At 36.1% G+C, this 13,243-nt stretch overlaps 1 protein-coding gene across 15 annotated transcripts in view; it reads left to right on the top strand.

The window, feature by feature from the left end:
• The window catches only part of CCPG1 (cell cycle progression 1), a 42,050-nt gene that overhangs the window by 15,127 nt on the left and 13,680 nt on the right, over window positions 1-13,243 (top strand). For 8 of the 15 annotated variants that reach the window (XM_086321049.1, XM_086321045.1, XM_086321047.1 and 5 more), the window contains exons 2-5: window positions 4,585-4,653; window positions 6,875-6,995; window positions 8,657-8,733; window positions 9,947-10,151. In XM_086321049.1, coding sequence (XP_086177175.1) covers window positions 4,594-4,653; window positions 6,875-6,995; window positions 8,657-8,733; window positions 9,947-10,151 — 463 coding nt within the window. In that variant the 5' untranslated portion in view covers window positions 4,585-4,593. Of the gene's footprint in view, window positions 1-4,584; window positions 4,654-6,874; window positions 6,996-8,656; window positions 8,734-9,946; window positions 10,152-11,907; window positions 12,004-13,243 lie in introns of all 15 variants that reach the window. The other 7 variants (XM_086321043.1, XM_086321038.1, XM_086321040.1 and 4 more) reach the window with 1 other exon arrangement.

Raw genomic sequence — 13,243 nt, 5'->3', positions numbered from 1 at the left:
AGAAGGAAATGGCAACCCACTCCAGTACTCTTACCTGGAAAATCCCATGGACGGAGGAGCCTGGTAGGCTATGGGGTTGCAAAAAGTCAGACACGACTGAGCGACTTCACTTTCACTTGAGTCTGGAAAAGGGCTTCAAGTTTATCATCTTCATAAAGTATATCCTTAGCTTTATAGCTTTAAGTTATTATTAGTAAGCCCCTCGAAGTGGAACAGGGAATGGGGTCAGGAAATGGTTCACAAAGCGATGACTTAGCTGAGATAGAAGAGTGGGCACCAGAGTTTAGGTAGAAGTTAGGGGGTGAGGAACTGAGATCAGAATATGCAGTGTGCCTGAGTTAAGAGAAAGCTAAGTTTTTTAGGTTACTTGAAAAGGTTAAGGGAAAAAAGAAGAAGAGTGAATGAAATGCTAGAAACAAAACACTTGATATTTAAGGCCTATGAGCATTATCTTTAAGACTATGAAAATCTTAACATTTTTAAGGAATGACAAAATACCGTTTTAAGCAGATAACTCTGTAATGAGGAGGTTCAAATGCAATGGCGGTGTCTGTGAAAAAAGATGCACAACTTGAGAGTTGTGAGTGAAATTTTACTTGAGACAAAATGAGGACTGCAACCTGAGAGCACCTCAGATAGCTTTGAGAGACTGCTCCAAAGAGATAGTCGGGGAAGGTTGATATGTAAGGCTTTGGTGAAGGGGAGTTCAGTGCAATCAAGCCCTTACTTTACTATCTAAAGACCTATTCCACCAGATTCCCTGGAGCACAGAGTGCTTCACTCCATCCTGAATGGCCTCAGAGGGTGTTTAATGTTAAACAGCTACGACAGCACAGGGTTCAGTCTCCACAAAGGCAGATGGCAAACTCCGTTGTTGTTCAGTTGCTGGTGGACGCTCTTGGCAAGTGCCAGTTTGTAGTTGATAGAGGCTTTCAGAGTCAGTGTGTCTAGAATGGGGCTTAGACATATACTTTCTAAAATTTTAGTGCATGCAAATTTTTGAAAACATCTGAATTAAGAGGGTTCTTTAATAGGGCTGTGATTTTTGCTTCTCCAGACTCTTGGAGTTATGGCCAGTAGGGAATTTTTTTTTCCTCATTTGGGCTAGATGTCAAGCTTGTTCTTTCTCCAGGGCAATAGAATTGCAATAGAATTTAAATAGAATTAAACAGGGATCTAATTAAAGTGGGCTCCTAGATTTGAGAAATTTAAATATGATAAAAAGTGTCAGTTTAGCAATGTATGTAACTTTCTTTTGAAATCTTGTCTTTATCTTCAGAGCAATTAGAATTATTGATTGGTAAACAAATAACTCTCTGGGGACTATCTGTTAAATGAACTGTTTAAATGGAAATTACCTAGATAAGGGTAAGAGATACATACACATTAAATATCCCTGACAGGAAAGCCAGGTGTGCTGCAGTACATGGGGTTGCAGAGTCCAACATGACTGAGTGACTGAACTGACTGACTGATAAGGTCTGGTGTTCCTGCAGTTTTAGAAGGTTGCCTGTGTGCAAGCCAAGATATGCACTGGGAAATGTTGGGGGGTGAGATGGAACAGCAGTGAGGATATGGGCTACTGTGCTGTGCTTAGTTGTTCAGTCATGTCCCAACTCTTTGCAAGGCCATGGACTGTAGCCTGCCAGGCACCTCTGTCCATAGGGATTCTCCAGGCAAGGATATTGGAGTTGGCTGCGATGCCCTCCTCCAGGGGATCTTCCCAACCCAGGGATCGAACCCAGGTCTCCCATTTTAACAGGCAGATTCTCTACTGTTTGAGCCACCAGGGAAGCCCAAGAATACTGGAGTGGGTAGCCTATCCCTTCTCCAGGGCATCTTCCCAACCCAGGAATCAAACTGGGGTCTCTTGCATTGCAGGTGGATTCTTTACCAGCTGAGCTTCCAGGGAAGCCTATGGGCTACTCAGTTCAGTTCCGTCGCTCAGTTGTGTCTGACTCTTTGCAACCCCATGAACTGTAGCACGCCAGGCTTCCCTGTCCATTACCAACTCCCGGAGCCTACTCAAACTCATGTCCATCGCGTCACTGACGACATCCAACCCTCTCATCCTCTGTCGTCCCCTTCTCCTCCTACCTTCAATCTTTCCCAGCATCAGGGTCTTTTCCAGTGAGTCTGTTCTTCACATCAGGTGGCCAAAGTATTGGAGTTTCAGCTTCAGCATCAGTCCTTCCAGTGAATATTCAGGACTGATTTCCTTTAGGATTGACTGGTTGGATCTTCTTGCAGTCCAAGGGACTCTAAAGAGTCTTCTCCAACACCACAGTTCAAAAGCACTCAGCTTTCTTTATAGTCCAGCTCTCACATCCATACAAGACTACTGGAAAAACCACAGCTATTTGAGGAGGTTCAGAAGTGGGGATTTGCAGAGGGAGGAGGGGCTTTCACATGGTGAAGAATGAATGCCTTTTTAGGCTTCAGCCAATTTTCTTAATCTCAAAGCCCTACCTACTTGTTGTTCTGTGTAGAATGGTTTTTCCAAATAGTCAGTTAAACCAAAATATCCTATATGTTCTCCCTTCTGTATTTGGTTATTCAGTTCTTTAAAAATCTTTCAACTTTGTCTTCTCAAATCTGACTCCTCCTCATCTTCTTTACCCTTTCCCCCTTTGTCAATACTGGTTGAATTTAGGTGCTCATCTTTTCCATGGAATATTGCGTTGATTCTTTCTATCCCACAGGTCATTTTTTTTCTGCCTTTGTTTCCATAGTGCTTTCCTCATTATCTCTTGGGAAATTTTTCCATGTCATTTTGTTGTTGTTGCTGTTAATGAGGAACTAGACCTTAATTTTTTTGTGATATCTCTCAATTTAAAAATTTTTGCTTTTCAGTTAAAAAACATGCCGCCTAGCATGACTAACGCGACTTAGCAGCAGCAGCAGCATGTCTAAAAACCTTACAACCTCATTTATAAAGCCTGCTTTAACCATTCTTTCTTCCTGCTAAGTTAACTACTCAGTCTTTGTGCAGTCTCATGTTAACTTGTAACTTTTAAGCTGTTATAAAACAATTCACATACAAATAGTAACATCAGAAAGTTGTTTTAAACTTGTGAAAACTGGTTCAATGAGAAATTGGGCTTTATGTAGTCAATCTAATAAGGAATGCTGAAATAAAATTGCTAAAATATAAAATTGGTTAATAGCCTATAGGGATTTAGACTGAACCTTTGGGGGATAGTATTTTCTACTAGACAGAAAACATGTATTTCACTCTAATAGTTTTTTTGTTTGTTTATTTTACAGTTACCTTTAAATTTAGAAACTGCCTAGGCCCTAATTAGTTGTAAATGAAACAATCAGTTTACTTCAGGTAAACTTACTGTAAAACATTCTGTCTAGTGTGATATTAAAATTCACACAATTATCTTTATGTCTTATTCTAGATTTTGAATAATTTGTCTGAAAACATACTTATTTTGTAGTATTAGTGATCAGCCACCTCTCTGTATCTTCTTTTTAAAATATTAATTTATAAGAGTTTTCAGAATCACTGATGAATGGTTCAAGTCTGTATTTTTTGCCCTGTTCTCATTTGTGCCTTAGTTCTGTATTATCTACAGTAGAGTTCCGTTAAAACACTAACCATCAGCTTAGATATAATGGATTCCCAGGATATGTGCGATAACGGAAACATTTATAAGATATGTGTAGAGATAGCACTTTAATGAGCTTAGTTTTGAAATTTAGGAGTTTAGATAGCAAGGGAAGAATAAACCAGGTAAAGTGACCAGTGTGTTCTGATTTAGGACTTGAGTCTGTCTAGTCCTGGCAAGACAAGGAAATCCTCCTGAGCCAAAATAGTTAGATGGTCATATTGTGGAATGAAAGGGCAAGCTGGATCTGAAAGAAAATGTAGGATTCGGTCAGGCAGAGAAACAAAGGTGAGGAAGAACAATCTGACTGTGAGGAAGTCAACTGTTGAGAGAATGATGAATGGGGAACAGTCAGCTAGAGTAAAAGCCTATGTTATTGCCAATTTCCACAACTCTCTGATCCACTTTTGGTCTTTTTCTTCTCGTGTTTTAATCTAACTGAAGCATTACCAACATGATTATTTTCTTAAAAACCATTTGATTATCTTCCTTCCCTGCTTGAAAATATGAACTGCTTCATTTTGCTTGGCCTTTTAACTCTTCCAGTTTCCCTATGTGGTTTCCTCAGCCATGATTTTCACAGTGTACAGTTCATTGAAAACATAGACTTTACTCTAGCTGACTGTCCCCTAGAATGATGAATTCATCATTCTCTCAACAGTTGACTTCCTCACAGTCCGATTTCTCCTCCTCAACTTTGTTTCTCTGCCTGACCAAATCCTACATTTTCTTTCAGATCCAGCTTGCCTCTTCATTCCACAATGCGACCATCTGACTATTTTGGCTCAGGGGAATCTAAGTTTGGTTGTATTTTGTTCATATTGATGTGCAAACTTGTCTTGTCTGGTAAATCTATGGGTGGGTTGTCTCAGTTTCACCTGGGAGGTAGTAAACCAGTCACATACTGTGTTGCCTATAGAATTTTTTAGAGTGTTTTCCACATATCAGTATGTTTTTGTATTTGTAGACCTGAAAAATGTCTGAGAACTCCAGTGACAGTGATTCATCTTGTGGTTGGACTGTCATCAATCATGAGGTATGTATTTAATATTTTTTGTACGTCAGCTTGTAGTATTATAGTGTTAATAATGATGTAAACTGGTTCTTTGAAGGCCATTAGTTTTTTACGTTTAAGCATAAGATTCCACTGATCTGTAGCTTGGACATTTTCCCTCCTACATTACCCTCACTGCTGAAAACTCTTCATGAGGCAGCATCTTAATGTACATTGGTTTCCCCAACTTTGAGACAGTAGGCAGATACTTATTGAGGGCCTATTGGTCATTCAGGCCTTGTGCTTATGTTCTCATATAATTTTAAGCAACCCTCTGTGGCATAGATTTTCATTCTCATTTCATAGTTGAGAAAACCAAAGCTTAGAGAGATTTAGTACCTTGGCCAAGATTATACAGCTAGAAAACATCAGCGAGTGCATTTAAACAGGCCAGAAAGGAGCATGAAGAACACGTGTTCCACCTGTGTTGTGTTATGTTACATTGCAGAACTTGACAGGAAAAAAGACTATGACTAGAACTCTGTCACAAAATGAATTTTATTACAGAAGTATGATGTTATATGACAGTATATAGTAAATATTAATTTATTCTCTCACACTGGTAATATATATTAATTACAGAAAAAATAATAAAATAGTGATAAATAGAAGCAAAAGGATAAAAATTATTTATACCTATATAATGTGTTAATGGATTTATCTATAGTTTTCATGTTTTTTTTCCAGCCTCTTAGGCTTCGCTTATTTTCCTGCATCAATAAAAATTTTGAATGGTATTTTTTTACGATTGCCCTGATAATTTAATGTTTAGACAATTGGTTAGTCATGTCTTTTAGACAACAACATTAACCAGACTTTCTGCAAGAAAGTTTTAACATTCCTTAGCAGCTGTACTAGTTAAAATTGAGTGGTTTCTTTTGTTTCTTCTTTTATTTTTTTTTAATAAATGACTTTTCTATTTTTAATGTGTTTCTCCAAAGCTTAGATCAACTCTCATAGCAACAATTACTCCTTCGAGGATAATTAACAGTGTAGGAGCAAGGCAGTTGTGGGAATCTTCAGTGTGACGTAAGAGAGCAAACCTCTCTGGCGTGTAGCCAAGTGTGCCATTTGGGTGTTCTGTAGTAGAGATACCTTGTCACAGAGTTGGTTATATTTGTACCTTTATCCCTCTTCCCTCCATATCTTGTTATCAGGTTCTGCTCTTTCTTGCTAATGTCTCTTCCGTGTATTTCCTTTATTTTTTTTTACTGTTGCTTCCTTTCTGGCCGAGGCCAGGACTGGTCTTCCCAGTGGCTCAAAATTCAACCCAAACCTTGTGTCGGTTACTACTGTTCTTCTGCCACTTTAGCAAGCCCAAAGTCTTACATTCAGAATTCTCTTTAGGATTCAACTCAAACTCACTCCTTTAATGAAGTCTCTTAGTTATGTTGAGTTACATGTCTCAGGAGAACTCAGACCTTTTGATTTCATGATCAGTAAACTATAGGGTTGAGAGAGGGATCTGGAGAGAGACTGAGTCATTTTTGGATAACTTATTTTGCTAATTAAGATGAGAAAAAAAATCTGTTAAGATCCACTTTTATTAAAGAAAAGACAATCTGACATCAAAGTAAAAACCTTGGAAGAATAAAGAAGAGTCTACTTTTACAGAGAACGTTTACTCTATTAGTGTAATGGTGGTGGTGGTTTAGTCGCTAAGTCGTGTCTGACTCTTGCGACCCTATGGACTATAGCCTGCCATATTAATCTAATAGATTAATTTTAATGCTTGCCCTTAAAAATTTTTAGTCAGATGTTGTAATAAGTAGTTATTAATATTTACTTGTGACTGTTTCTCTGAATAGGCTTTAAATGTGAATTTTAGATTTCAGTTTTTTATACTCTGTGACACCTAGCAAAATGCCTTGGCTAGAATAGTTCCATAAATGTTGAGTAGAAGCAAATTAATAGAAATAGCTAAATGTAGAAATCCTCTGGGATTCAGATTGACTCTTGGGTTTTTAGTGCAGTTAGAGTGTTTGACTTCTGGACTGACTCCTTTCAGAGTCTAAATCTGTGGCTCCTTTCTGCTGTTTCTCTGCTGTAGGTTTTATGGACTAAATTGAACAAAAGCAATAGATACTGTTCCCTTTGGAGTATAGCAGCATCTGGGACTTTTAATAATGGAAGCATTTACAGGTAGTCAAATCTAGCTTTGGGTAGCTGATAGACAATTAACTGATGATCGCTTTTTCTCTAGGGGTCTGATATCGAGATGGTGAATTCTGAACATGGTGCAGCTAGTGACAGCTGTGAGCCCGCTCCAGAATGTGCATCTTTATCACAAGTGGAGCTGCAAGAATTGCAGGTAGAGCAGGGAGGTAAGTGTAAAGAAGTCTGATTTTTTTGTTTTTCTTGATAGGATATGTGAGCAACATGAATCTTGCCTTCTTTCTAGGTGGGCAGCCTTTCTGGCTAGTCTAAACCAGCAGATCACTGAAAGACTAGTGTGATGTGGTGGGCAGACCTAAAGAACCCAGTAGCACCAACCTGCCCAGGGGCCTTATTTATAGCTATAGTGGGCTTCAGTATGAATGTTTGATACTGCTAGTGTAATTGGTAACTAAATATTATTAATCTTGATTAAGACTGTTGATACACAGAATTATTTATTCATCAGAAGGGGTTTACTCAACTCTTCTACAGTTACCACACTTCAGAGTACCTTTGGTTATAGGTAGTGAATTGTGTTTAACTACTGTATTGCATTGATGTTAAATATTCTTCTATGGGATTTGATGCCCACATTAATTATATAGAGAATTAAACGCAAATAGTTAATGCATCTTCATGTTTAAATTACTTCTTAAAGTTTTTTTAAAAATTGCATTAAAATGTAAACAGGGCATTTCTCCATCAGGAGAATAAAGTGGATGTGTTAAGGCCAGAAAAATAAAAGATTTATGCCTGTTAATCTTGTTTTGAGCCCATGTGTTGATTGCTGTTCTCATTTGAGCAGTGATTTTCATCTTTCATGGGTCAGATTTTGAGAATCTGAAAGCTATGCATGGTCTCTTCAAAGAAATGCATATCTTTAGATATGTGTTATAAAAATTTTTTTTCATAACTTCCTCAGGGGTCCTTGGACCCAAGACCAACTTTGTTGAGGAGTCTTATCTCCAAATTAGTATTCTTTTGGGGCTATATTACATGCACAAATGGTGGTTTCTTTTTTTTGTTGTTCTTTTGTTATCTTGGAGGAGTTAGATAATGAAAAATACACATTTATGATAGAAAAGCAAAGGATGACCAAAAATTCAAAGCCATCTATAATTCTTTTGATTCTGAAGATTATACCAACAATGCATGTGCTTTGCTATGCATAAAACCTGGTGCTTATTATGTACTGTTTTCATTTTTAGCTTCTATTAAAATTTTGCAGCCTTTTTCATTAAAAATATGACATTATAAACTAATTTGTATATTTTTTTCTTATAAGTTTCTTATAAAATATATCTGTTATGGTGACATTATTTAGTTTTTCTGTATTCGAGTCATTGTTTTTTATAGTCCATTTTTTATTATAAAGAATTTGTAATTTGAAGCCATAGTTTTGATCCTTGTGTTACCAGGCATTGACAGTCATTAGAATAGTGGTACATTTAGGAATTTTGAATAAACTTAAGAATTCAGGAAATGTGCTCTCACGGATCTGAGAATGAGTTTTCCATATTAACAGGTTTTTATAAACACCTTAGCTTAAGTACTTTGGAATTGTAAAGTAGAGATTGTTTATTTAGAGTTTATAGTTTTTGTAAATTTTTAAATGAGTTCAGTTCACTAAAATTATCTCAACAATTTCCAGTAGTTATATTTGAAATGCAGAGATCTTTTTAACAACAATAGAGTGATTGTTATAATTGCATGTAGCTTTTCATTGCATCCACTTTAAAAATGAGGAATAGATTTTATTTACTCATATTATATGCAGACTATAAAAAGTTGATGAAATATAATTAAATTGACCTTTGCTTTATGTCAGAGAGCAGCCAAAATGGCACAGTGTTACTGGGAGGAGCTGCTTACCCTGCTTTGGAGGAAATGAAGTCAGCACTGGAGGTAACCTTGTGTTTTACTCTGGATATTTGATAAACAGTAATTCTTAGAGAATACTAATTAAAGCTGCCATTTCTGTTTGTGCATTTTGTCTATAAATAGCTTTTGTTGAAAAATGTGGGTTTGCAGGTCGGTCAGTTTTAAAGTTAAAGTTAGCGTCCATTTTAATGCCTAATTAAGTGAAGTGAAGCGAAGTCGCTCAGTTGTGTCCGACTCTTTGCGACCCCATGGACTGTAGCCTACCAGGCTCCTCAGTCCGTGGAATTTTCCAGGCAAGAGTACTGGAGTGGGTTGCCATTTCCTTCTCCAGGGGATCTTCCCAACCCAGGGATTGAACCCGGGTCTCCCACGTTGCAGGCAGACGCTGAGCCATCTGAGCCACCAGGGAAGCACATTATTAATTAAGTGAAGCATCTTTTAATTTAGAAAAGTGATTTCTTGGTTATGTGTTAAAGATTTATTCTTTTAACATCTAATATTTTCTTTGGAAATATATTACATTCTTGAATTATATTGAGAAATTAAGGGTTCATATGTAAAATGAAAGTTAATTTTCAAACTTGAGAACAAACTAAATCTTGTCCTTTGGCATTTTACTTGACTTCCGTGTACCTATGGCTGATTCTTGTTGATGTTCGACAGGAAACCACAGAATTCTGTAAAGCAGTTATCCTTCAATTAAAAAAATTAAGTGGCAAAAAAAAACACACTTTTAAGTGCAGTTGTGTATCAAATATAATACTGTATTGATCAAATGTAATAAAGTAACAATAATTGCTCAAAAAAAACTAAATAGCTGGATGATCTTTACATGTTACAGCTGTTGAAGTGTATTAGAAAATTTAATCTTTTATGGATTTCCTGACCATATAAATAAACCCATATTTATTTATTACAACCCAAATAAACCCATAGTACTGGTGAGAAATTAATCCTCTCCTTTTTGTGGACTTTGGGTTTGAAAGATGGATTTGTTTCTCAACTCCTGCAGGAATGAATGGTGGGCAAGCAGTTTGATTTAATTCTGAGAGAGAGTTGCTGTCAGGTTTGATGGTGTTTTCAGACTGAAAGATGAGTCTACTCTTGAGTACTCCTTTCCTATTGAGCAGGACTTATTTTAAACCCAGTCATCGTGCTACTTAAGTATACTTAGGAAATGTGAGGGCCATATGTATTTGTTGAATATGTCTCTAAAATTATGATTCTAATTATAAAGGGAGAGGAAGAAAAGTTACCTGATGACAATCTCTATTTTGGAACTGTCAGTGATGATTCTGATATTGTTACACTTGAGCCACCTAAGTTAGAAGACATTGGAAATCAAGAAGAAGCATTAATTGTTAAAGAAGCTGAGAGTCCAGAAGACTTTAACATGGGCTCTTCCTCTAGCAGCCAGTACACGTTTTGTCAGCCAGAAACAGGTAAGAACTACATAGCGAATACACTATGGAGGCTTAGGACTCCTGTGATCACATTGTATGTAATGGCTGGTTTTCTGACCCTAAATATCAAAGTTATGAATATATTTGGGTAAAATGCAAGAAAATTTTTTGTAAAAATCTACCATTTTATCTAGTGTTTTCCTAGACCCAGGGCCTAGAGCACAGTAGTCCAATAAATACTATCTTTTATCATTAAAAGAAGGGAAAAAAATAGCTTTAAGATATTTGTTAATGTCTCAAACACTCCAAAATGCATTGGACAATTTTAAGGTCTTTAGGAGTGGGAGATTGAGCCATTATACCTAAAAAGCAGGAGAATATTAAGATCTTGAGTTACAGTGGTACAAATTTTTTATTACAGAAACAGTGAAAGAAACTTTTTTTGAGCCTTCCAGATCCATTTAATTATCAGTCACTCAACAATCATTTTTTGTGTGCTACCATGTGCCAAACAGGATTTAAGGAACTGGCAAAACAGGAGTGTCCTAAAGCCCCCAAACTAGAATCTTTCACTTTAGACTGAGTTATGAAAATGTAGCTATTATGAGTCGCATGCTTAATGCAGTTAATGCCTGTTGTTCAGACAGAATCATTTGGAGGTGAAATATGAGTTACTGAGCTAATTCCTTCTGTAATTCTTTGGCTGAGTTTTAGGGACATATGTAACATCTTTTGGGGTAATATAAATATTTAAATACAAAGTTATAGAAAATAAGAGAAAGAAATCTATATTTAACCAAAGGTTATTAACCCCCAGTTATAATTTAGGGTGGATTATGGGAGAGACACCTGGGGCATTGCTAGTGTTAATAAGAATTTCCTAATTTGGTGCAAAAACAAGAATGTGTAGTATTTATTTCAGATCATTTTCTTCGATTTTACCAGTCTTTGTTTCATTTGCCAGAATCAGACTGTGGGGATTCTGTTATTCCAGTTTAAGCTAATAAAATTCAAGTAGGGTTAAACTAGATGCTGATTTAATTGGAGAATATTTGTGGGCCAGAGGTGTAGTCAGATTGAAGCCAGGAGCATTGTGGAAGAGTTCAAGTAGACATTTAAGAAATGATGCCACACACTGTTGATTGTTTTTCCATGAACTTCAGTACTTCAAAGCACATTATTCTAATTTTAATCTCCTTTTTGAACTTGGACATCCTAGAATTTTAGATTCACTTAAGCAGAATATTTTTCAGATGTATTTTTATCCATTGTTCTGTTTCCCAGGGAATTATTTCAGTAAAAGAAATGCTAAAAAAATAATTTTAAATAACATTTTGGACTATGTTGAAAATAGTCTATATGCATCAGTTGTTAAGAATTTTTGTTCTCTTCCCTTAGCAGATATTTTTCTTGGTTGGTAAAATTTCCTGCTATCTGTTGCTTAGTCTTGTTTGTTTTTTCCCTTGCCCTGTCTTCTCCATCTCTATAGAGTTTCAGCTTCTTTTTTTTTCTTCTTATAAATTAGATTCTTGTGGCAGTAACCTTTTTGTTGGTGTAAGAACATTTCCCAGTCCCTCCATTTGACCCTCTCCTCCCCTAAGGAAGCAGAGTTGGTAGTTGTATAAAAGTTTGTGTTGTATGTGTTTTTTAAAAAGTCATGATTTTTAGATTTTGATGGAGCATGTGTGATCATGTTAAGTGATAATTAAACTAAGTATTTTTCAATTCTCTTTTTCCTTTTTATTCTTTATAATAAAGCTTTATACATCTTTTTTTCCCTGTTTATTCACAAAAGAAAGATGGTGGGAGAAGCTGTGGAAGATTCCTGAATGCATAAGGGGATGGGATGATCAGCTGAAACACCATGTTCCTAGCCAACTCACTTTCCAAGGTGGTGTGACTAAATCTGATCAGCTTTTCTAGAGCTGAGTGTTCCTAGTCACATTTACTATTTACTTAGTGCTTTAAAGATATCTATTGTAATCTGTGATACTCTGAACAGGTGTTCAAAATTGATCTTATGATAAAGCTGGCTAAGCTCTTTGCATGCCTTTGCACTGCTTGCATCTTGGACTATGGGCCAAATTATGCTTTAAAAGAAGTTTGAAAATCAAAGGATCTCAGCTGTCATATGTATGGGTTAAAAAAGATGGAAGCATTAGATAAGAATGTGAATTTTTTCATTTGGGCCAGCCTGATCAGTTTACTTAGAATGCATAATGTAGGCAATAAGTTAACGTAGAATTGAAAATTTTAAAAATTTAGAAATGGTTTGTTTTTATATTTACCCATCTTAATTATGTCAGAAAGTCTGAATTAAGTACTTCAGCCATGATCATGAATGCCTTTATATTATGTGATGCTTTGTTAAAGTCTTCCTTTCTTTCTCTTTGTCCAAGAAATGTAAACTTACAGCTGAGGCTATGACATCTTGGAAAAACTAGTGATCAAGAATAACCAGATAAACATGATGGGCATAAGGGTTTTGACCCAAAGATCTCTCAGTGACATCTTTGTCATTAACTATTAGGAATATAATATTGAATGAATATAATATAATATAATACTGAATGAATATTCAGTAGTACCTTCTGTCTTTGTGTTTACTGTTTAAGTTGAGAGTCAACCGAATTCTCTGTGATCCAACTTTTAAAAGTATTGTCTAACCTAAGTCAGCAGCTTTGCTGTGGCATGGATACCCTGTCTTCTGAAGAAGTGTTTTGCTTTTTTGAAGCATGAATGTTTGTGGTTTTTGGAGCTCTTTGTATCAAATTTATGTTCACATTTTATTCTTACTTGTAGTGCTTTTTTTTTCCTTCTCCCTGGCGTTTGGAAATTATTACTGAGACATCTAATCTGCCTCAGCATATAGTTTATTGATATATGGGACAATATTAAGAAATAATACATTTGAAAAAACTGAAGATGGTTTTTTCCAATGACTATGCTTCTAGTACTTGAGATTTCTTGTGATTTTTTTTTTTTTCTATTTGTTGTTCTTTATTGTTCTTTTCATAAAGGAGCAGCACAAGACTAGTGCTTAGTATCGGAGATAGCTGTTGTGTCACTTCCTCATGCTGACATATTTACTAGAGGGTAAAATTAATAACCTTCTAGTAAGAGTGGCAGTC

Source organism: Bos grunniens, chromosome 10, assembly GCF_055505025.1.
Source record: "Bos grunniens cultivar Pamir isolate PY7600 chromosome 10, Bosgru_T2T1.0, whole genome shotgun sequence".
Classification (NCBI taxonomy): Eukaryota; Metazoa; Chordata; class Mammalia; order Artiodactyla; family Bovidae; genus Bos; species Bos grunniens.
Note: the sequence above shows the minus strand (reverse complement) of the source record. Positions and strands in the feature narration are given on the sequence as shown.